General features: G+C 40.2%; 1 protein-coding gene across 4 annotated transcripts in view; it reads right to left on the reverse strand.

The window, feature by feature from the left end:
- The window catches only part of DAAM2 (dishevelled associated activator of morphogenesis 2), a 206,381-nt gene that overhangs the window by 121,051 nt on the left and 59,284 nt on the right, over positions 1 to 26,046 (reverse strand). For 2 of the 4 annotated variants that reach the window (XM_056357498.1, XM_056357497.1), the window contains exons 1-2: positions 21,713 to 21,915; positions 2,521 to 2,723 (exon numbers count right to left, since the gene is read on the reverse strand). In XM_056357498.1, coding sequence (XP_056213473.1) covers positions 2,521 to 2,723; positions 21,713 to 21,782 — 273 coding nt within the window. In that variant the 5' untranslated portion in view covers positions 21,783 to 21,915. Of the gene's footprint in view, positions 1 to 2,520; positions 2,724 to 21,712; positions 21,916 to 26,046 lie in introns of those variants that run through there. The other 2 variants (XM_056357500.1, XM_056357499.1) reach the window with 1 other exon arrangement.

Raw genomic sequence — 26,046 nt, forward strand, 5'->3', positions numbered from 1 at the left:
CTTTCTAATCCAATTAAAATCTCATCTGAGCTGTCAATACAGATGTAGTCAGTTTTATTTTAGTGCCTCCTAGAACATGCATTAATCCGGACCTGTGGACAAACTAGGCCTTCTAGGCAAATTCCGCATTCTGCCAGGCCAGTTTCTAGCCCAGGTCCTCTCAATCCCAAAGCCCTTAACTGCTCTCATGTTGCCTGCCTACCCAGGAACTCTGACAGACATGCATCACCATCCTATCGGAGAGGCTTTATAAAAATGTGCAATTTACATCATTAACGTCCTGAAAAATAGCACTTTTCTCTCCAGCTCACTTCTCATGTAATGATGGCTATGGTACTATTATTAAATATAAGAACATTAATAAGATCTATTTCCATTGCAATGGCTTCATTTATTTGAAATGTATATGCCAGTTACAGGCTGTCAGCACATTTAATAAGTTATTGCATAAAGCAACAACGCACAAACTTCTGAGACCAAAAATATTTACAGATCATCATGTATACTTGTCATTATATTTTGCACCAAAACCATTATAAATTATACTATTTAATAGACTTCCATAAGGCAGCTGTGAGTTGTTTTTCCACAAGCATGTGGAGTACCAGTACTTGTCAGGCATAAAACAAACAGCTAAAAGCACCCTTAATAACACCACAAGCTCTCAAACTCCTCACAGGAACTGATAACCTTCTCAGTAAGCAGAAGCCCAGCAGCAACTAAAACAGGTCTTTCACTATGATCCAAAGGTAAACAAGTTCAAGTTTTAGCAAGCCAAGTTCAGGAGCAAAGCACATCTGTTGGTCATATCTTCAGGTAGGCCAAATCAAGCACTTCAACAGATCTTGGTATTGGAGAGAGGTGAATTTTGATACAGCAATTAAAGCTTTGCATGTGAAAAACAATACTTAAACAGCAGAAATAAATTGACAGCAGAGCAGATTTCAGATTACACACTCATGAGAGATACCTGTCACCAAGCAGAATTCTGCACAGTCAGTTGCACTTTCAGAGAAATTCCAGTAGTCTCAGATAAAGGCAAAGTGACTTAAATATAGACTTGAATTTTGTGAGATATCTCAGTAAGAGGAGATTCCTCATCTGCTACTTAATCAGAGGAAGTACACTATCCTCTGCTGCAAACCCTATTCTTCCTGAAACAGCTACAAATAATATTGACTCCTTCCCACACCCCTGCCATAGAATACTGCAAATGCTAAAAAATTGTCATGGGTGCTAGGCAAAGTAGAAAAAAAGATAATGGAAAATAAATCCACACCAATTTACTATGTACACAGAAAGCTGAGGAAGTCCTTGGGCTGAAAATGCTTAGAGTGTTGGAGAGTAAGTATCCTGGAAAAGACAACCCTACGTCCACATTTTAAATTCTTCCCTAGGCATCTGTTTTGGATCCTATCTTGAAATAAGAGCCTGGGCTAGGTTTTCAGACCACTGATCTGACAAACTATAGCTGTCCCTATGTTTGGTATGACATACTACAGTTGTCCATGTGTTAAAGTCCACTTGCATACCCGAATTATATAGTTATTTTCATCACCATTGAACTCTGAAGCCATGGTAAGAGACAAGAACTTACTGGGCTAATGTTATAAGTGTAATATAGAAAGATTACTGGCAAATGCCTATAATTCTGAGATCCAATATTTTCTGTTCTATTCCACATCTGTGTAGCACCACTCAGGCACGTATACTTTTACAGATACCTGACTTTATGTAAGCTCTGATCTCAGAATAGTAATCAGCTGCATCAAATGAGTATCACCTTTATGATTCAGATTGCAAAACATTACAGCCCTATGACCTCTGCCTGTGTTGTATGTGAGGGTTGAACAAGAGGGCAAAGACAGCAAAGTCATTTGATGCCAGGCATGAATAGCCAGTGCCTGCTGCTGGAATCCATGTTTACCACAAAAGCAAATGACAAAGTTCATCTGAAATAACTGCTTCCCTTCCTGTTTATGTCTGTTGCTGTGACAGCACTATTTCATAGTTCAAAGGCAGCTGTCTGATGAAACACAATTAGCATGGTCACCTGATTCTTACACCTCACCAGCAGCTATGCTACTGATCAACAGAACAGTATAGTCCTTGATTTATAGACTCACAACACCTAAGACTTTCCATTTTACTATATTATACATCAGATTTTATCCCAAAGTTGTTAAGAAGAAATTTACTATCAAGGATTTATTCAATGGAGAACTTTTAAGGTTCCTTCCAATGTGCCCAGTCCTCTGCCTAGAGAACTGTATAGTGCTGTGAGAATAATCATATTTAAACATTTTGTTGTACTTATACCCTGTGCCACTGTCATCCATCTTGTCATTTGCCACCTTTCTCCCACCATGGAATTGGCAATAAAAGAATGGGGAAAAAAAAACCTGAAAAAAGCAGCTTCAACATAAGGTTTTTTCCTATCCCTAATAAGTCCCTTAAGTCCTTCTTTGAAGAGAGTTCATCCAGCCCCTAAAATATGTCATTCTGCCAGCAGAAACTTACCACAAGTTCGGAGAATCTGGCATTGAGCTCTTCTGCTGGTGGGATTGGGACAGAAAACTCAAGGAATTGGAGGGGGTTATTGTCCTTGAGATTGATTTCAGGGAGGTCGCTACCCCCAAAACAACAAAGAAACCCCAACGCATGACGATTCCTCTTCCGCGGGGCCATGATCATGGTGTATGATGCTATCTTCTGATCATGTTCTGCAGGAAGAAAAAAAAACAACAAAACAACAGACATTAAATGATAAGACTGTTGGATCTGCACAGCTCTGTGCAGTCAAAATGGTTATCATTGGTACAACAGCTGGAAGTAGACAGAAGGAACTGAGACACAAAAGAACAAAAGAAATGTTCAAGCTAGACAAGGTAGCTAAGGTTTAATATGGTATTAACGTGTTCTTGTATGGCAGCGTAGAATCACTTCTCTTAAAGTTTCTGAAAAAGTTTTACAAACTCAACGTGGGATTTCCCAGCAGGTCAGTGTATCAGTAATGCTCAGCAGCCAAGGTTGAACACTATCGCTGAATGCCTGTATTGGCCTTTCTCTCACTACTACAGTAAAGGAACTGAAATATCAGAAGCAAAAAAAATATATATATATAATGGAGAATTTACCCAGAATAAATGGAAGAATCCTCCAAAGTTACCCCATTTGGTCAAAATAAAATGAACAATGAAACAATGAAGCAGAAATCAATTTTCCATCACTCTGAAGCTAAACCACCAAACACTCATCTCTTTATGGCCAGGACTATCACAGTAGGACCATTTTGCCTATTCTGTTTTTGAACACACCTAACCAGTTTGGGCTTTGTTATGTTTCCAGGGAAGAAACTGCACAATGCTAATGCATGCTTTCAGATTTACATTTGAGCTGTCAGATCCCATCTTGACAGGACCCAGGCTGGAGGGGCTTTGGTATCAGGAGCGTAAAGGGAGGCAAAAGGAGGCCTAAAGGAGGAGATGGGAAGGGACTGACTGCACCACACAACACCGTTTGTGAGCAGCCCGTCCAAACAGGAAGCCTCCTGCCAGTAGTTTGAAAGGAGGGAGCTGTGCAGTTCACAGAGAGCTGCATATTTTGCCCTTTTAAGGGACTTGTTGTTTGACAGTTCAGGGGCTTATTTGTGTTATATTTTTTAAGGACTTCACTTTTTCACTTAATCTGCAGAATAAGCCATATCCTTAGTAAATAATTGAAGTCTGTTGTGAAGCCTGGCTCCTTGGGCAAGGGGCAGGAGAGCAGGGAGGGAGGTGGCAGGTGAACTGAACTGCAGGATGCTGGATGGTGCACCAGCAGCAACACAGCTGAGCTTTGTCATCAGAGCAGCTGCTGCCCTAACCTGCCTCACAATGCTTTGGTCTGTTTGCTTGCCAGAACAAGGCTGCTTTGAGCTTTCATAGAGACTAAGAAGCTGGGCTAGGAAAAGCACCTTTAGGACAGCAGTTGCATAGTGGGACAATGTACTGCACAGAAGCCAGAAGTCTTTTTGTGTAGAAATCAGCATGCTCGCTTAAGAAAAAAAGTGGCAAACAACAAAAAACCCTCCAAACCACCCAAACCTCCACCCTTTTGGCACCATGTGCTTGGCAGGAATCACCTGCCCTACTTTATGCTGGAATTAATTTATTTAGCACCTTCTCTTATGCACTGTAGGGACATCAGCTGCAACTCTTATGCAGCTGAAAGCAAAGTGAGCTGGCACCAAGCACTGTCTTCTAGCATGCCCACTTTCCTTTGTTCTCCATGCCAGTTCTGCAAGGGTTGATATGTCTCAGCAGGGTTCACTAGGGCACGGTGATGCTGGCTTCAAAAGCACATTCATAAGAACACGGGAGATGATCTCTCACTAGGAGATGCCAAAGGTCAACTTAACCCTGGAGCTGGTCATTGACACTGGTTCAGTCAGAATAAACAAAATACCCTCAAATCTAGCACAATGATGTGCACAGCAACTTCTGTTTCCTTTCAGTGGTGGAGACCTAAAAGAATCAGTTATTAAAATATTGCAGAAGAGGGCCTCAGAAGAAGCTGAACTTGTCCACCACAGACCATCTTCTCAGGGACTACTCTGAGTGCAATGCCTTTTATGGCAATCTGGTCATCGATGAGGTTAGAATGCACTAGTCTGACAAAACTTGATTTTGGAAGGAACTCAGATCAATGAGACAAACCTGATTTACATGCAATATAGCTACATTTTCATCAATTCAGTTGTAACCGAGTTCTGGCCCACTGTCTAGAGGCTTCCTTACGAGCCATCAAAAGACCAGCATTCTCTGGGCCATAAACGATGAATCAATCCTTCTTGGAAAAATTGGCTGAGACATTGAAGTGATAAGACTAAGAACATCTTCCTTTATGAGCTCAGGCTTTGGTAAGCACTCCTCCAAAAGAGGTACCTTACCAGGAAATAAGTACTATGTGAATGGATATGAAGGCCAACATTTCTACAGGGTAAGTACTGCCCTGGTCTGGGCACCATAGGTTGTCCTGTACTGACAGTTCATCACTCAGCTTTCATCTTAAGCAGGTTCACCCCAGAGGTGAACAGTCAGTGTCCAGGCTTTTCAGCATCCATAATGCTAAAAAATCGACAAGGTAGTGCTTGTTCTTGTGATGTTTTCACAAAATTGGCATCCCTTCTTTGGGACCCATACTTGAGAAACTCAGCAAAGCTACTCAGATTTTACTAGTCTGCAAAAACACACAGTGCTCAGATGAGTAGTAACCTTGTATTGCCTCACTTTCACAAAGCATCATTCCATTGCACAACTTGTACTCTTAACACTTGGCATTTTCCAGGTCTGTCTATAAGCAGTATGTAGAAAATTAACACTGATAGAGGGGTTAAATGGCACTTTTGTATTGCTACAACATTGTAACTGTGAGGGAGCTAAATACTTTTAAACTAAGAACAGTTGAGGACTGCTAGAGAGGAATCCAGCACAGATATTTTAGAATTGAATCACTGAATGAATGAATGATACTTCTAAGTGGAAGCACTGTCTTTCTAAAGATTAAGCCTGTCAGTCACAGGATGCTGAAGGGCATTTACTTAAGTTGCACTGTTAATGCTGTTTAAGAATTAATTGCAACTCCTTGATTTTTTGGTGGACATAATTTTAAGTAAATATTTATTTATTTAAATAATAATAAGTTCCAAAACAAATAAATAAACAGGCTCTAAATTAACAGTCTTTTCCTTTTCTTTCTCTCTTTTTTGCCTTTTCTTTGTCAAGAATCAGATCTGGGGAAAATGAGCTTGCAAAGGATGGGTCGGGGGGGGGGAGGTAACAAAGAAAATGAAGAAAAGAACATTTTTCTTTTTTCTGAGTGGTAATTGGTAACAAAGTTGTAATAAAAAATCATGAAAAAAATAAAAAACCAAAAACCTAAAAGATGAGGGTTTATTCCAATAAAAGCTCTACTGCTTTTCAACTTCTTACAAGTACAGTGATTGTAAAGATGAAGAACGTGTGATTACCTATTTCTATACATACCTCCAGTGAGAATCAATGAGAAATCTCTCTCTGGAGAGAATCCCACTATTACACAGAACTCCCTCCCACAGCTCTTCTCAATTGTACTGTTTTACCCTTTTGCACAACACAAACACATCGTCATTTCAACAGCTAACCACACACCCGCTCCTCATAGCAATCCCCCTCCTGCTTCCCAGCCCCATCTGCAGTTCAGCCTAGGTCAGGAGTCACAGTCTGGAACTTTGCCCAAGGTCTAATTATAACAACATTCTCTTCCTCTAACAGAGCCTACGTGTTCATTTCTAAACCATTTGGCTCAGTGACCAAACATAATTAAGCTAATGCAAGTTTTCCAAGTCTTATCAGAAAGTTTAACCACATGGGATGGGATCCATGCTAACTGCACAGGAGGATCCTCTTTCAATTGAAGGTTCTAAATTGTTTCTTCAGTCTCACTCTTTTCTTCATTCTCATCTCAGAAATGGCATTTTTCACGCAAACATACCCTAAATAAGCAACATTCCACAAACAAGACACCTGAAACAACTTCTATGCCAGCAGCTCTCCTGCGCAAGATTGCTGATTATCATAGTTTTTACCTCACTGTCCTGTCCTTCACCACAGCAAACAACAGAGCACAACTGTAACTAAAATAGAAAAGATTATGTTTGTATCATCACCTTTGGAAAAACAGAAGAAAGGGAGAGAACTCTGTGGGTTAACTAAACACACACAGTCCTGCAAAACTGGTCTGCAGCATAAGGATTAATGGAAAAAACTGATGTGTTCACTTCCAGAGCTGAATCTCCACTGATCAACAGACACACAATATTGATGGATGTAGCCACAGCTCTCACCTGAGTGGAAAGCATGGGATGAAATGTATGATGCAGAATCACTGTCCACGCTGGTTTATCCTAACAGGAGAGGAAGCAAAGTAAATCACTTCCATTTCCCAATGGATCTGTATCTTTCTCTCTGGCAGGATAAAACATAAATGTGATGTATTATCACAGAAGTAGAAAGAAACCTGATTTTGGACTGGTTTGGAACATAAGCCAACTCAGGCCCCACTCCCAAATCCAAATTAAATGTCTATGTTATTCAACTATTAAATAATAAACCACCTGAGCTTCATGGTATTATAGTAGCTACCTTCATCGTCACTTCCTGTTGATGAAGTGGTAGAAAAAAGCACTGTGCTCAAAACTGTCAAAATATACATTGCCTAAAGCTAAAGAGCTCTGTACTGATCCTATGCTCAGTTCCCTGGACCACATTGCTTCTCCAGTACACAGATGGTGAAACTATGAGCTTCACAGCATGTTCCAATTACCATGGGAATTTCCCATGTATGTCACATATAACACAACAGTCGTCAGATGCAATGGAAAGCAACTGCAACATGGAGGTGTGAAAAGGGGATAGGCACACAATCCATTTGTTGCAGACGCACAGTAACACAAGTACTTTGGTTTGGGTTTCTCACCATACTATGGAGTTTCCTTGTCTCCAGGGCACAAAACAGCAACAAAATACCCAACTATTTAAGATCAAGAGATTTAAATCCTTTCTTTCAGGAAGTATGGTAGTGCAGTCCTTCCTGAAGAGCACACTTGCCTGCTGTGTTGGGCAGGAGGGCATCAGACCCAAAACGTATCAACAGATCACAGGAAAGAAAATTCTAGAAAATGAGCAAGGCCTTATGCAGCAATGGCTACTCAGTCCTGGCAAGCCAGGGCCCATACTTAAAGGTTCCACCAAAGGAGAGAGCTCAGCTCAAAATGCACTGTGCATTTTCAAGCCAGTTAATGGATTTTCCCTCCTACAACACATCAAAACAAAGGTGAAGATCCCAAGGTGGCAGAAGAGTTTTTTGCAAGCCAGCCCAGGCACTCAGCTGTGGTCTATTTTACACACCATCCCATCAAAACTGAGATGGCTGAGAATGTCAAAGCATTCCACAGACCTAAAGATTGCCTCCTGCTATACACACAATATTATATACTATTAACACTACATTTAATTTTTATTTTTTATTCATTTATTTACCTAGGAAATATTCCTGAGATAAGAGAAAAGGCAAGGGCTATTTGATGACTTTCAGGTGTAACTACATCCGTGAACTTACTTAATGCAATGTGTCTGTCAAAAATCTGTTTATTTTTAATACCTTAAGAATGCTTAGGATGTGCTGAATGACTAATGACCACTAATGTTAGTCTGTTAATGCCACAAATCCAGAACCTCTCACCGGACATCAGCTTACTAACACAAAAAATACTGAAGAAGTGTAAGAGGCCTTTCCCTTCTGAAAGATTATTTTGCAACACTTCCTTTGTTTTCATCTGGGAATGAGGGGAGAAAACTCTACAAAAAAACCCAAACCCAAAAAAGTAAAAGAAAAGAGGAAAAAGAAGATACCAGCAGGTTCGTCATACTCCTCCTAATCCAGTTATCTATCCAAACTGTATTCATAGCAAATGAATTTAAAAAGAACAGTCACATCAAGATTCAAAATACAAAATGGAGAAAGCAACAATGCAGTTGGAGCCAGTATCATAAATCCAGCTAGTAATAATTTTTTATTTCTTTACAACTTTTAATCAAGTACAGATTGCTATTTTTTTATACCTGAGCTGACTGAACAATCCATTCATTCTTTTACCCGCTAAGAAGTTATTTTATTTTCACAAATGTATTAGTCTACTATGAATGACTCCACACAAAAATTTGCAGGGTCACAAGTAATCTGTCCTCCTATGTAGCTGTCATGTAGATGCAAGTAAATCTACACATCCTCAATGTTTCTGAATGGTGATGTGACCACAGCAGCTTAAACTGCAAACAAAACTAGTAAAATTCACAGCTTAAATGTTTATCCAAAATACATACGTTCTTCATCTCCACAGTGTCTAAGCATACAAGAAACTTGGGTAAGATGGGAAGCAGAGACGTCCTACTAAACAGCAGTTTTGGGGGCAGGAATACATTTTCCTTAGTGTTTGCTGTACCACACGTTCCCATCCTAATTTATCAATTCCACACTTAGGCAGGCTTGCCAACAATGGTGGTGGATCCTACAGGACTGCATACCCCCTAAATATAAGCAACCTTTCTGTTTAAGGTGCAATAGTCTGGAGTCCTGTCTTTCTTTCCTTGCCCCCTCCCTGTTATTACTTCCAAATTTTCTAGTGTTGCAGCATTGCAGTTTCAGCAACATCTACAGATACCCTCCACTTCCTTTTCAATCAGAAAGTCTGGACTATTACCAAGATCAATTTTCTTCTCTTCTTTACCATGAACCATATTTGTTTTATTCATATACCTCACTAAAGATTACCCCCTTCCATTCTATTAAAAAAAACCCCGACTTCTCCAGGCAGAGAATGACATTTTCCAGTTCTAGCCTTAGTTCTCTCTTTTCTTCTCTTTATCATCTTTAGTTTTACTCTCTGCTGGTTTTCTCCACCATTCCATTGCAATATCCTCACTTTCTTTCATGACAACTCTTCGAGTTGCAATGGCTTCTAGTAGCATGTTCCTATGCCTCAAATTGCAAAACTTTTTTTATGTAGATATTAAAGAGAAAAACACTTCTGAAGAGACACCAACTGCATAACAGCTGTAGAGACTGTGTCACACCCTGTGTATGTTTTATTTTTATTGTATTATACTCCACCAGTATGTTTTATTTTTGTTGTATTGTATTCCATTTTCCTAGCTGTGGCACTGAGGTTGTAGGTTCTCCAGTCTAAGGTCTTAGTTATCTGTTTAAATCTGTTATTGTACAGTGCCAAGTAGACCTATGGTACTAAACAAATACTAATAAAACCAGCAGGACAGCAAAAAATAATCACCCAACTGGAATCTGGCCAGGACATGACAGTTCACACCCCACTAATGATGCTGCTCTTGAGGCAGCATTTAGCAGTGTCCACAAATCCAGTGTGGATAAATTTATGCTTTATGAAATGGAATTTATGCAATGATCTCCCCTACCACAGCATTAATTTCACTAGATGGGTTGGTTTGTTATGTCATTGTTCTTCAAATCACTGTGATTGTAAGAGCCTGTGGGAAATATGCTACATAAAAGCAAGCATGGGGAAAGAATCCCACAACCCCCCCAGGTGCCACCCCAGGACCGAATCATAACTGAGGATAAGACTATCCAGCTCTAAGTCTTTCAAACACAGACTTTACTTTTGAAAGTATTCAGGTGCTAAAAATATTATTTTTAGGACCTGCCAAGAATATACTGTATTGTCAGGGCCATGAATTCAGGACAAAACTACAACCCAGGTTATGTCTGTGCTACTGAGCAAAGCAGATCTGAACGGCCTTTTCTGCAAGCTACGGATCTAGACAGCAGAGCCCAGGTTAGACTTAACTTTCTTTTGGTGGTGGGTACAACCCTGTGACGCAATTTCACAGGACAAAGTGTCTTGGAAGCTGGAGTGTGAGAGGAAACCTTTATTCAATATAAGAATTCATAGACTGAAGGTGAAATAGAGCCAGGCAGACATGCACATTAACAGCCAAGACCAGCACATTGCTCCTTCAGTTCCAATGCAGAAGTCTGTTTTCCTTTACAGGAAGATGAAGTCCGATGCCTTTTGCAGGTCTTATGGTATGAAGTGCCCTTAACGTCATTGATTTGAAACTGGCTCTAATCAGTAATGTCTGGCAGTTCTATCCATAAGATCAGCTCCCAAAGATGAGACATCCACACCCCAGAGCCAAATTTTTTATCATCTTAAGAAAGCAGCCAAGGATAGAGTGATCTGAAGAACAAGCTATCCCACTCAGCCCTCTGTGTCAAAAGACCAGTACTAAAGCTTGGTCTAGGGACTTGAAATCTTTGCAATATTTCTATTGTGAAGTTACAAGGGATATCGATCAAGAGTTTCCCAGTAGCACTAAGAACTGCCATGCCTGGAAGAATGAACACACAAAACCCCATTACTAAGAATGTCCCTGTCTTGTTGGAATCATTGTAATTTTTCCATTCTGTCACTGCCCAATTATTTCCAGACATGATGTAACTATTTTGCCAGGGGATTTGGGAGTCAAAATGTTGCTGTTGTTGCCATCATTATCCTGGGTGCCTGAATTTTCCAGACAAAATAAGCAGCTGAGGGCATTAAAGAACCTCTGCTGAGAGAGAAATAATCTTTAAGAACTGTCAGCGTGCTCCAAGAAAAACAAACGAACAGTAAAGGTCCAGTTACATCTTCCTAAACTTCAGTTCATTTCCATGTGAAATGCTGTTTTCTTATTCAGACAATTAGTAGAAAAGTGTTTCATCTGCTGCCCAACGTCATCACAGCATGCAAAAATTGATTTCCATTTTCACACTGCATTCAGGGCCACTACATTTAAGTCCAACTTGACTGGAAATATACCTTGGTTATAACCACTAGAAACTAGCCACAGAGGTATGTGTACAAGTGGCGTTTTCTTTATTGACAGGCAAATCAATTACTTACACTGGTAAAAATTTCCTGAAGTGCTCTCATTGGAAAAAGCAACTCAGTATTTATAGCAAATGAGTATAACTGGGGAGAAACCCAGCAAAGACAACATTTGGACTTCTATGTGTTTTTCGTGGATGGCACTGAATCTTTTCAAAACTAGTCTTCATCAATGCCATCTAGGAAAGCCAGGTACCAGGGTGCAGACCTGCCACTTTCCTTCTTAGTGCCCTGCCAAAGTACAGTATATTTCTACATGTCACTGCAAACCTGTAAATAATAAAGATGGTGGCTGTCATTCAGTTCCATACACCCTGAAAAACCACTGAGGGGATGATAGTTAAAAGGCTGCTCTACTGATTCACTAAATAGAAGAAACAGTCAGTAGATGTATTACAACGGGAACAGGTCTTGGGATTTTGATGCTTCCTCCATCTTAGAGATGGTTTCCATAGGTCAAGGCACAGACAGGGTCACAAAGTGTCACTGATTTTATATACCTATTTTTTAAGCTACTCAGATTCTGCAGTTGTCAATTTGGCACCAAAAATAAATTAACTGTAGAAAAGGAAGTTAAGAAAAGGTCATATAAAGCATTTTATTCCAACATTTTTATTTTTGTTCAACATTCTAACAAGGGATATTTTGGGTTCAATGCCCTGAAACCTCAACATTACGCAAGTAGGTTTGAACTCCAAGCCAGCAGCTTGGTGAAACTGTTGAACTTTTAGCCTAACATGTCTTCATGAAGAATGGATATCTGGAAAGAGTTCTGCTCAAGGATTTTGGGTTGTTGTCTTTGTGTGTTTTTAAGTGGCATCCAGATAAAATATATTTTCTGGCTGCTGTAATATTTAGAGCAGGAGACTTTACACCAACACTGAAAGCTGGTTTCAGAGCTGCAACTTACTGCTTTAGGTTTTGGGACCATTTAGTGCTTCATGGCACTATGGTCAACAAGCCCTCATCTATATTTAGGTCAAATTCCACAGAGCTGATGCTCTGGGTGACAGATTGTGAACGATTATGAGGGTCTGAAAAGAAAGTGTACGTGAAATGAGCCACCTTCCTTGCCCGATCAGCGGGTGCTTTTGGCCAACAGCAGTATTCCGCAGAGTGCTGTAACAGAACACCCCTAACATACTCAAATGTGAGGATCTTCTTTACAAAGCAATGCATATCTATGTGGTCTAAAGCACATGGTACACCAGGGTGTGGTGCCTGTGCCAGTCACCACCAACTCTATTCTAGCTAGTTCTAGTCTCCTGGATTCTCATGGCAAGAGATCATGTCCATGGCAAGAGATTATGTCCATGTCAAGGTCCTTTACTGTTCATGATTAAGAAAAGTTTAATTATGGAGTATATCTAGGGAAGACTTCCTAGAACTGTAACTGACAACACACTCTCCGAGGATAAGTTATTTGCTGAAATGTATGCCCAGATACCGAAAAAAAGACTTCAGAGACATTGCATACAGCAGACATTTAGATTTCTAAGTATCCACAGCAAGTCAATAGCCTGCACCAAGATACAGCAAATTCTTTCAGCTTCTGAGCCCAAACTACTTGCATCTTGTTGATAAAGATTTGAGCATACTCCACAGAAAACCAGACTGCAGTATAAAATTCCCTCAGCTCCCCAGCACAGCTGCACACTACAGGAAAGAAAAAAAACACAACACAAAAAAAACCAAACCCAATCCTGCTTCTAAATGTCTGTTTGATCTGGGTACATAGTCCTTGGACATGATTCAAAAAGAAAGCCCATTGTATGCAAACAGAACAGAAGTCTACCCTCTATTAGAGAAGGAGCATCTTTGTCCTCTTGGGGCTGCAAACACAATTATTATATGCAGTGATGTATGCTTTTGCAGAACATTTACCAATATCACTACTTGTCCATAGTTCTGTACAGCACTGATTTGATAGACTGTACAGTATTTTACCCAAATCATCACCTACTGTACTTTATTTTGCCTTACTCTTTGGAAGCATATTTAAAACTTAACTTAAATCATTAATTTCTACTTGGATCTTATATTTTTTATTAATGTATGGAATACATACAAGTAAAGACAGTAAGAAGTCATACATTGCCTCCTACAAGTTCAGGTCTTGGCTCTGCTACCCTGGTCAGGCAGGGATATTTATAAGAAAAATACATACTTTGCAAGAATAACTCCCACTGCAAGAAACACTGAAATTGCTGTTACCCCCATTTTCTACTTGTTGTAGAGAAGACACAGCCAATCAGTACCAAAATATTTCTAGTAACAAGAAACAGCAGCAGCATTTGACCTTCTCCCTGCCCAGAAACCTATTTGAACATGGAAACACCCTCAGTTTTCACCCAAAACTTTGCACCTCCCTGCCAGCAAAATGAGTGGGAACTGCAAAATGACAGAAAATCTGAAACATCAAGACCAACTATGTATTTGGACTGGATGGCAAATCCAAGCAGAAATATGTTATATGTAACCCAACAATCTGCATGCAAGCTGCCAGCCTATCACTAATTTTTAATTATTGGCTGTTGGACCAGTGAATAAGATGAAAATGGCACTGTCACTACTGAATCCCCAAGTTTTACTTTTTTTTTTTTTTTCTCCCCAGTCATTCCTATTACAAGCAAAGGGTCCACCACACTACCGTGGTGCCTAGCAATGCTTAAAACAGAAAAAAATTGTACAGACAAGTGGGTCCATCTCCAAGTCTCTGAAAAGAAGATAACTAGCACATGTATAATGCAAACACTGGGTCCACACCACTGAGACACTTTTCAGGGTGACTTCTTCCCCAATGCTGGTTCTGTTCATACCCTAACATCAGTCAAACACAGCCTGTAAGAAGCATGACTACTGTCCAGGAAACAACCTGAGGTGTGGGTTTAAGGTGTTGTCACTTAATAATCACAGAAAGCTCCACTGGGATAACCCAAGAATTAAACAAATTAAGCAACACAAGTCTAGAGAGAGGAGTTAGAGTGGGAAGTAGTTTTAAGGAACATTGTTTTGTTCCTGAGAAAAAATGGTTCTTTAGACAGGAGCAAGTCCACAAGGTCTTAGAATATCCTGTTCATGCTGAGATTTCAAACACAGACAAAAATTTTCTACATTTTTAAGAGGTCACGCATGATAAGGAAACAAATAATCTTCTACAGGGCCTACTAATAGCAGCACTAGCTCTCCTTAATTCCCAGAGCACGTTTCATATCCATATCAATATTGCATGATACATTTCCAGCATCTACTGGAATACTTCTATAGTAAGAGTTTCTCTCCATTTAAATTACAATAGTATGACCACATGGCAAACAGTGCTTAATCATCAAATCCCATGATAACCACCAAGTTACCTGTTTCCCAGAAAGTTGCTCACACTGGAAGTGCTCTCTAAGGAAGTGATTTTCATAGCACCTCGGAAATTTTCCTCTATGCAAAAGAGGATGAAACATAACATTGCCCAAATGAAAAAAAAAAAGAACCAACACCAAAACCCAAACTAAAAATCAGTCATGGGACAGGATCTACTTTGAGAAGCATTTTTTCTTGTTTATTTAATAGAAAGAAACCAACACTGACAATATCTTGGAAATTAGATCTCTGCCACCAAAGAAAGAATTTCTCTAAGTTGGAAAGAGTTTCTCTGGTGACCAAAATTTAAGCTTCCATTACTAAATAACTGGATAGAGGGAAACCACTTATCATGGAAAATGGAGCAAAGGGCAAGAGGAAAGATCAGTTTTCTAGATGAAAGGACATTGTGCTCTGTAGGAGTACTACAGCAAGTCTCGTGCTGTGGAAGGCCCTTGGTGTGGAGGTAATGCCAGTGGGTCACCCAGCCAATACTTCATTCCAGAACATAAATTTATGCCTTTGTATTCAGCTCTTCAAATATTTAGGCTGAGGTCACTCCAGAGGAAATCTATTTCTTATCATATACTAAGGGTCTTATATTCTGCGAGGCTAATTATTTCAGACCTTTGCCAGAGAATCCTCCCAGAACTATATTTATGCAGACAAAGTCATCAGGAACAGAAAGAAAAGTGGGGGTGGGGTGGGGTGGCAGGGAGAGAAAAAAGCAGCATTTTATTCTTCTCTTCAGAAGGATATTGGAAGGAATACTCAAAATTCTGTTTGCCTTACCAAGGCGGTAATTTCAGGGTGAACATACTATTGGGATTAGTTAGGAGACTTTACAGAAGCCTTTCATTCCTCAGATGAGTGAACAACATACATTTGATATACAGTTTCCTCTCCATGGGTATAACAGAGTCCTATTAATTCCAATCATAGAACAAGAGACTGACTCTTCCAAACAGAACTCAGACTCAGTTAAAATCTCAGGTACCCACCAGCCACAAATCCAATGAGGGACATTTCACCAGAAATTATTTAGTCCCCAAAATATTTCATTTTCTCCAAAGACCTTTTGAGCTGATTTTAGCAAAGCTGGAGCATTCAAATAATCATTTTCTGACTCCCAGGGAATATATTCTAAGTCATACACAGACTTCAGTAGGGGCCAGTATGAACACCCTCTTTTTAACTGCATTCACTCATGCAACTCTTATAATTAAAAAAGCGAAAGAAAATCTGATAGTGCTAGAAGCAGAGTTGATAGAGAAACTTTCTTCTTTTAGTAACTGATATTTAAAATGAAAGGTTAGATTGAAGATAAAAACCCCTTTCAATTGGGCTGTAAAGTTGTTTTCTTCGCTTCAAGAAGTAGGCAATGCAGTGAGGCAGAAAGCTAAATCTAAACTGGAGGTAGTATCTCATACTGGAACCTGAAAGCATACGTATACTTGGTTAATGTTGCACAGACTTCTTGCCAAAGCAGATGTGCTCAAAAAAGGTTTAGTTTTCAACCTTAATCCTAACTCTGTGAAGCGTCTGACTACAGATTCAGAAAAGCAACATATGCCCTATGTCAGCAGTAGTTTTATGCTTCAGCTATACTTCCACACTTTCCCTTAAACCTTCCTGGCCCAGGAATACTCTTCCATGTTGCTTATAACAGCTGAACCAGCTTGTCTCCAATTAGAAAGACAAGGCAGAGTCATCATTGCTTCTGACACCACTGAACAGAAGCTGCCCTCCAGCTGTGCAGAAAGTCAAAGCTTCCTTTTCTCTCTGGGTCTTGAGCAGACCTTCTGCACCTTTACCAGCCAGTGCCAGGGTTGTGCATCATGGACTGCACATGCAACAACCTTCAGCTCTCTCCATTCTGCACCCCTACCACCACTGTCAGCAAAGACCTGGATGTAGTTTACTCACTGTTTCTCCTCACCCATAGATTCTCCATGCATCACAGAGTAGTAGTAAGTAAGCAGCGCTACGGAGAGCGTAACTAACACAACACATACATGGGAAAGTGACTTTAAATACAGACTTTTTCCCCCACTGATTGAAGAACTTGGGATATGTCAGTGTTCTGCATGTCTCTTGGTTGGTTTCAGAGGAACATTTTATGTTCTTTTCTTACTTCTATATGCAGATTCTCTTCATCAGATATAGCTTTGGAGTCCATCAAACAAAATGCTTCTCACCTGCCTGCCACTTCTGAGACAACCCCATGGAAATAAGGTAATGCCAGCACACTGACATTTAGCTCCACAACCATATAAGCTGTTCAGCATCAGCCATCTACAAACAACATATGTGCATTCAAAACCTAAGGCCCTGTCAGTCTGTTGATGAAGAGTAAAACAATGTCTTCCTGTTCTGCTAGTCAGTTAAGATCACACAAATAACTCATGATTAAACATTAAAAATGGGTTACAGGTGTGGCTGGTAGAACATAAACTTTAAGCTCAATGTTAAAATAAGAGTCAAAATTCTAAGCTTCCTTCACTGCTTTTGTCACATATCCCTTGTTTTCAGTGCAAGGTGTTTCTATACAGTAAATGCTTCCAGGGTCGCAAAGCCAACCACACACACTCCAACGCAGTTTTAAAAGAGAAAGACAGACATCTTTCATGCAAGTCTTCCTTCCTTCCCATCTGAAAATAATGAAAACAGCCTCAGTCAGACTTCTGTCCCCTTATTTCAAGCTCCACTGACTGCCAGTGTAGCAAATACACCACCTTAGTTCAAGCTCTCTGTCCCCTCTAGATAAAGCAAAAGTAAAAGAATTTGCAAGCCATCTCAGAAATAATTGGCTGGAAGGAATTCCTTTACACTGGCTTTATTACAACATGGAGAGCACAGTTTTTTGCAATACCTCTTTCCTATCTTCTTCCAGCCAAGGAAGTACTTCAGTAAGGAGATTTAAAGATAGAGGGCCTAAAACAAAGCTTTTACTATGATCCACATATATACATATAGATAGATAGATAGATAATCTACACACATACATATATCTCATTTCCTTGTTCCAAAACTCCACAATATTTTGATAAACTCACCAAAAGTGGCTGGGGACGTAAGTACAAAAACATGTACACTAAGTTTATTTTTGGCCGGTTTGTTTTGTGGCTTTCCTCCAACATTTTGGATGCACAGTCCCACTAGGGTCACAGTGCTAAAATTTTCCTTTAAAAAGTCCCACTCAAAGGTCCAGGCCTCTTTTTCTGTCTCCATACCACCAGCATCCCAATACTCCTGAAAAAAACCTGAATTTATCCAGTGCAGGAAAGAATAATGATGTGTATTATGTACATCCTTCCATACTGAGTCCTCTCCTAGCTTGGCTGCGCTATGACATACCTTCCTTCACCAATGCAATTTTCCAAGCCATACATGGGGAGGAGATCTGTATAAAGCTGTAAAGGTGACTAACTGCTTTGGCTCATCAGATCTAAAAGTTGGTGGGGATGCAAATTTAGAGTTTTGAACTGAGCTAAGCAGAATAGCTGGAGCATCTTGGTCCCCTCAAAGCCTAAAGTGAGGTAAGACAAAGGTCATGGTTCCCTCAAGGATTACACCCCACAATGGTTTTACACACAAAGAACCCCATCTCACATGGCTTTAATGCCCCATTTTATACTTCAATCTATATTTTTCCATTAAGTGGACATTAGAATCCCAAACCACATGTTTTATTCTGTCCATCTCTGGAAGGTAAAAAAAGTTACAAGTCCACATTATTTTACCAGACAGTAGAGGGTAATCTATATGAAATATATGGAAGAAAAGGGGTGGAGGTGGGGGGAAAGTTGAAGGGAAGATGAAATTAAAACATTGCCTTCAGCCTCACTGAAGAAAATTTATGTGTCTTTCTCAAGGAACAATGCTTCTTTCATGCACTCATAAGGAGAGTTTTCTTTCTTTGCAAACACTCCATTGAAAAACTAAAACCAAACAATTGCCAGGTTGACAAGAAAGATCTGACAGGTTTTCTTTAAGAGGAAGACTGAACAGCTCTTGGAGCAGGTAGCGATGGGGTGAACCATGATGCACCTTTCATTCAGAAAGTGATAAATGAGTTCTGAGCAACTCGTAGAGGGAAAGAAAAAAAGAGAAAGAAAAGGAAACTGTGAAATGATGAGTCAAAATATCCCCTTTAAGAAAAAGGTATCATTTTAGTCTGCAATCGGGGTTAAAGAGGACACTTAGAAGCAACATATACTACCAAGAACCTTTTCCAGGGAAGACCCAGCTTCATGACCCCAGAAGCCACATGCTGAAAACTTTCACATGATCAGAAGCCAAAAAGACACACACCACACACCTTTATGGAGCTGAGGAAAGGGAAAGCACTAGGAAGTGGTTCACAGACTGGGTGTAACAATAAATCACTGCTGCTTTTGAAATACGGCTGGGCCAGGCAGCTCTTAAGAAAAATGCTGCAATATTGACCTCAGCAGTTGAGGTTGGAAGGGGGTCTCTCAAGACTGTCTAGTCCACCCCCCTGCTCAAGCAGAGCTAGCTAAGGCAAGTTTCCCAGGACTGTGTCAGTGTGGGTGTTAAGTATTTCCAAGGACAGAGTCATAACTTCTCTGGGCAACCTGTGCCAGTGTTCAGCCACCCTCAAGGTGAAAAAAAAAAGTTTGTGTTCAGATGGAATTCCCTGTGTTTCAATTTGTGCTCATTGCCTCATACTCTGTCACTGGGCATCGCTGAAAAAAAGTGCACCTTTCTTAAGCAAAGAGCCAAATTTCTCAAAAGTTCTCTTATTAGCAAAGCCCCTGCTCTATGTGAGCATTTAAGGGACTTACTTCCATGTACAGATCTAGACTAGTTGCATAATGAGAGAATGTTGCAGAAATTCTCTCTTGAGCCAACACCCAATAATGACAGAAAAGAACAAGCTGCAGAAAAAAGAGATCCATACATTGAAGAAGTATATTAGAAATAAAAAACACCAGTACATTCTTCTTTATGTCAACCTCATTACAGGTTCTCACACCACAAAAATTCACAGACAGGCTGTCAATTAGAAAAAAAAAAACACAACAACAACAAAAAAAAGACTCCTTATATTTGTAGAAGGTGAGTCTTCACAGATTATTAGTCCACTGTATTTTAGGTATCTTCCCCATCCTTTCTCAAAACTAATGTTAATGACAAAATTGTGTTGTCATTAACATTTGAAGTTGTGAATCCCTAGACAATTTAATACCAATAGAAGCAGCCTTAAATAAAATCTCTTGATTGACAACGCTTATCAAAGTTTGTTAACTACAAAAATGTTATTAACATTAAAAGCTGTGGTTACCCAGAGGAGTTAACAAATAGAGGCAGGCTTAAAGAAAAGCTCTTGATTGGTAACACTTATGAAACTACTGTTTCTCAGTTCTACTACCATCCACAGTGCAGACACTATCTCTGCATTAACACAGGCAGTGACAGTGACAAACACAATGGACTTTTACATCTACTAGTTCCCGTACCAGGTAAAGTAAGATCATTGTTATTGCACTGGCTTGCTCAAAGACATTCCCTAGACATACTAATCTAGTCTTATTATTTTACCACTTGGGAATAAGTCTTCATAACAGGAGATGATCCAAACTTAAAAAAAAAAAACAAAAACCAAACCCTAAAAACAAACAGCCTTGGGTCTGGATTTGAATTCTCCAAAAGCTTAAGTCTTTGCAGAATTGTTCCCTTTGTATGCCTCAGCTGCTTGCACTGAAGTCAGTGGATGTTTGACCATTCTTTTCTGTGGGCACAGGATAGTATTTTAGCCACAGCAGGACTGCTAACTGCTACCATCTAGTATTTGCTCTTCAGAAGCTTTTTGGGGCAAATGCTTAGAAAGTAGTTGAATTCAGGTTTTGTAAGCAAAACCCCAGAAAAACTCTTTCTCAGAGGTCAAGCCCTGTTCCCTGAGGCCTGGGTGCAAGCTTTCTGGCAGGACTTCTCCTGAGCTTGTTGTGTGGAAGATAAGGAATCTGAACAATTTCCTGCTCAGCAGCATGTAGTTCCCCAAACATCTGACAGTTTATGTACTAGGGACTGTCTCCACAGAAACCTGGCTAGAGAGACCATGATGCTGAAAATGACAGCTTTCCAGTAGCAAGCTGTTCATCTTCACTCCCTCACACTCTCTGTCCTGTATTACTTTCTAACTTTATTCTCTTGCCTGTGGCTCTCCCATAGCATACCGGGTAATGCACACCTCCTCCCAACCAGGTCTGAAGGAAAGGCTATTGACTCCCAAACCAGTGCACCAGTGCTGCAATTAAAGCCACTCCCCATGGGATCCCAAAATCACACACACTCTCTCATTCACCAAAACATCATGCACCAAGTGAGTGTGCACTTGGCCCTGACTTGCCACTCTCCTGCACTGCATACATTATCTGTCAGATAAGACTCCAACAGAGCCCTTTGGTGAACCATGAAAATGTTTTTTTATAACCATTTCAAAATCAGAAGGGCTTCCCCTCAAGACAAATTGATTTTTATCTCTAAAGACATAAAAGATAGAGAAAAAACAAAAGCAACCCTTACATTTCAGGTTATCCTAAAACAGGGCTGCTTTCACCCCTATGCCAGAAAAACAACGTAGACCCCAGGGACCATGAGCAAGGTGTTACCTTTCTTCAGGCAATCCTTTACCATGCAGCTGCCTGGTCTCTTCAGGGCACTCGCCTGCTAGACTACACCCAGGAGATGCTGTAAGATTCCTTCCAGCAAAATTGCCCAATTTCCATTGGGGCCAGGCCCATAACATGCAGTAGCTGAACTTATCCAGCCATTTCCAAGTTGTAGCTTCATAGAATTAGTCCCTGAAGAGTAAAAAGGATTCAGCACAAAACGGTTCTAAAGGCTTACCTGAAATGATGCCTGAAAAGACATCTAGCCTGGCCTCTCCAAGTTGTATGTGGTCCTTCAGGGCATTCATTCAAAACAGGGATTAATTGAAGAGAACATCTCAATTAGTTGATGCTTTTCCTGTTCAACTGCACGCCATAAAAGGGACATTTTACTATTCAGAGGAAATGCAGGAAATTCTTTCTCTAAATGCACTGATCTTACCAGTCTGCTCTGCAGCCTAACCTTCCTCAGCACAGCCAATTGCAGGAAGGGGATTATACACATAATCCACAAACTTTACTTGCCATGCGTGTACAAGACACACTTGAATGACAATAATTAGAATTTGATTTTAAAGAGTGTTTGGCCTTTGCAATCAAGAGCAGACTTTCACAAAACTATCCAGATTCCATTTCAGTGCAAAACAGGAGGCAAATTTCCCCTTTCACCAATATCTTTTCCCCTTCTACTGAACCCGAAAGAAATAAATAGAGTAAGGAAAAGAATTTAGAAAAATCTATCACCATTGAATGTGCAGCATTCAACAGCATAAAAAGAAGGGGAAGAAGGAAACAGTTACAAATAAATACATGTTTCTTCTGTGATTTATCACAAATTTTGAAATATCCAGCTCTCATAAGAATGTGAAAGCATCTGGGAAAATCTGTTTTCTTCAAAATTTGGCAATTCGGAGAAGAGACTTTTTCATGGAAAAATCTTAATGGAAAAATTTGCTTGAGACACACTGAGCTCTTTCAAAAGTCTAACCACCAGTGTCAGTAAGGGAGATGAACACTTACCAAGATCTAGTCTGTCTTCTCAGAACAGTCAACTCAAACAGCCAAGTGCTCCCCCTCTCCAACTTCAACACCTGTAGGCTATTTACCAGCTGTGGTTCTTCAGTAACAGCAATCATTTAGCTGCTAGTTTGGTCAGGAGTATGGATTCTACTTTACCCCTGAGCTATCTCATCCACTCTGAACAGGTACTATAGCACAGCAGTAGGAGACACAAACAAGACTGACTGCTCTTGGTGCTTTGTGCCTTAATGTACATGGGGGAAAGTAACAGTGGATCTCCATCTATCTTTCTAGGCAAGTGTGTGAAGCATGAATAGTAACTCAGCAGCCAAGGATGCCTTCTTTTGCTGAGCAACTTTGAGTGGTACAATGCTTGGGGAAAACAGATTTTAAAAAGTCATAAATACAAATACATACGAATGCCTTGTATCAATCACTGCCAAAGGGGCAGCAGAGCAAGAATGTCCAGCTGCGTCCGCAACTTGATATGCTGCCTTTTAGATCTGCTCAAACCTTCAAATTTTTCAATTCTCATTTCGAAATAACAGGCAAAACAACAATCATACCACAATTTTAAGGCACATGTGGAAGGTATTGCAGATTGGAACATATGTAAGTGGCACCGTGCAGTGAGAAGATAAAAGCAACGCATGAAGATATTTCTACATGTTAGCTGGGCAACAAGTAAACACAGGCTGGGAGCATGAAGAATGTGATAGAGGGCAGTGTAAAACTTGCCTCAGGTTTATTTGGCTTCCACTGGCCTCAGTGAGACATATACTCACAAATCTGACAGACAATCTATGGACCATAAAGCTGAAAGGGTTGTACCGATTAGCTAGTCTGACCTCAGTCATAGCACAAGCCACAGGATTGCCATAAATTAATTCCTGCCTGAAGTAGAATATAACTTTTCAATAGGCATCTTATTTGACTTAAAGATTTCCAGCAGTAGAAAATCTACCACAACCCTCAGTTAACTGTCTCTCACTTTAGAAACTTGTGCTTCATCTGCCAAGTTTCAATTGCCAGAGTCTGGACCCTGACTTACTTTTCCTAGCTATTGAAGAATGCTATCGCCAAATGTTCTCTGTATAGCTAATTATAAATGGTAATCAACAAGTCACCTTTTAAGCACCTCTATAAATAATTACAGGATAAGCTTTTGAGTCTCATCCATCAATATCCGGGATTAATCCATGTTAAATTTTGTACCTTCTATTTACTACCTCTGCAGCAGTCCATCACATGTGCAACGGTCACTTGAAAAACAGCTAGCTCTTGGATCAAAATAGTTACTCAAGTTTAAAACAAAAGAAGTTATGTTTCAAGGCAACCTAGCAAGACACAAGGATATCACAATACAGGTATGAAAAGAATGATGGTCTGCTTAAGATCATAAAGCAAGTAAGTGACAGAGCCCATAGTAATGCCAGTTAATTCTGATGTTAAATCCTGGTCCTTGTTCGCAATGCCATCTTCCAGCATGACACAAGACAGAAGCTATTCTAAATACAAAACAAAAAAACCCACATCCTGGAATCTCTCCAGATTTAGAGCAAGGTTTTTGAGCTATTTGCATGCAACTGAAAGTAATATAGAAAAAATCTGGGGATCTGCATAATAGTATCTTTCCTGATTATTTTGAGGCATAGAAAACATACCAAGCAAATGAAACTCTTAGGCCTGCACCCACAGCAGGCCCACTCACAGATTTTTGTTCTTTTGCAACTTCAGAGGTGCTTGGCAAGACCAGTTTCAGCAGCCTACTGAGGCTTTACTATCAATTTGATTTCTAAGAACTAAGTAGTCAACAAATTCTTAGTTCCAATTGTAAGTCTGTCCCACGAATTCCAGTTTGCTAATGTAAACACCATAAAAAAAAAAACCCCAACAAACAACTTTAAAAACAAAATATTTGAAAGTCAGTTTCCCTTCTTTACTAGCTGCCAAGGGCAGGGTTCAGGGCTCTGTGCTTCTCAAGTTGATGAAATCATTAACACCTACAGCAGCGTCAGGAATGTAACTCTGCCCTCAGGACTTGGTAAGTAATAAGAAACTGGTGTCAGTTTCACCTTTAAAAACCAGTTCCAAGTAATAAATTTCCAATTTCAGATCCGGATGGAAACCCAGCCCAAGCAGCATAGCACAGGCACAATTCAGAGTGCTTTGTTCACAAGGCATCAACATGGGCAACCATGTCAGCAAGATGCTCACAAAAAGTCAGAAGATCCCTACCGTAAAATTATGCCTTGCTATAAAATGCATCCAGCAGAGTATGTGGAGAGTTGCTACAAAAAACAGTGCACAACACTCACAGCTCAGAAAACTTTATTCATTTTCTCTTTACCCAATCCTTTTCTTGCTACAGATGCCAGACCAAGACTTAGGGAGATCTTGTGTGGCAGCTTCAGGCAGCAGTCAGCCAGTCTGGAAGCTAGAGAGCCAGTATGAATTACAGGGTCTGTATGCATTTAGCAACTTCAGTGAAGGACCCCCTTTATATTCACTACAACACAGTTCTGTCTTTGCTACTGCAAGGGGTACTACAGAGGAGGCATTAGCAGCTGCTCCTTGGAAGAGTCAAGGTCTCCTGGTAGGATAAAAATTGGGTGCAACCGCCTTTCCAGCAATGTGAGTCTCAAGTGCCCCGCAGAACACGGCGATAGCTTTTTTGTGCCTCATCTCCCTCTTTTCCATACACAGCACAACAGCCACCATCCTATGTAAGTTGTACATGCCCCTTTCCATTTCATGGGGGAGGGAGCCATGACTGGAATTTCAATACTATCCTCATGCTATTAGTTTATTTAGGTCTGCCTAAAAGAAGCACAGCTGGCTTTGTAACATATAAACCCACTTAAACCAACAGTTCCTTGACTGTGCTACCTCCCATCTATGCCCTCTGGGTTTAGGGCTGGAGCAAGAGATGCTATGTGACACCGTTTCTGCCACTTTCATGTTCCCCAACTGAATTCACTCTTTCATTATAAGCCACAGGTGAAAATAAATACCACAGTGATAATCCACCATTTATTCTGTATGCATTTCGAGCTCAAGGCAAACTCTATATCTTCCAAACTGTTAGGATGGGATGCACAGGGCATCCTAACCTGTCAGATGTCCTGCAAGTTGCTGCATATATTGACACGCTTCTTTTGAAACTAGTGCTACGTTTTGTTTCTCCCTGTAAACGTACATCAACACCCTTTGTGAAAAGACCCCCTCTGATGCATGGTCCAGTGCACTGCTGGTACTATATGCCAATCCTTCTGTAAAAATCACTTCCTTGTGTCCCACCAATAGCCCAAGAGTCCAGGATTCTCAGTCATTTCCTGCCCCTTGGAGTAGCATCCAACGATGTCCTGTTTACATTTCAGGGCTGTGGTGGGAATAAACACCATAATGTCAGGACATTCCATCAGCAGGATTCCAACTCAACCATGCTGGGCTGCAAGCAGGATGCTGAACCAAGTATAGTTTGACTTCTTATTTTATCTTCTTTCCTCTTACTTATACTTCCCTTACCTAACCAAAGTCAGTCCATGCAAC

This window comes from Falco biarmicus, chromosome 12 (assembly GCF_023638135.1).
Source record: "Falco biarmicus isolate bFalBia1 chromosome 12, bFalBia1.pri, whole genome shotgun sequence".
Classification (NCBI taxonomy): domain Eukaryota; kingdom Metazoa; phylum Chordata; class Aves; order Falconiformes; family Falconidae; genus Falco; species Falco biarmicus.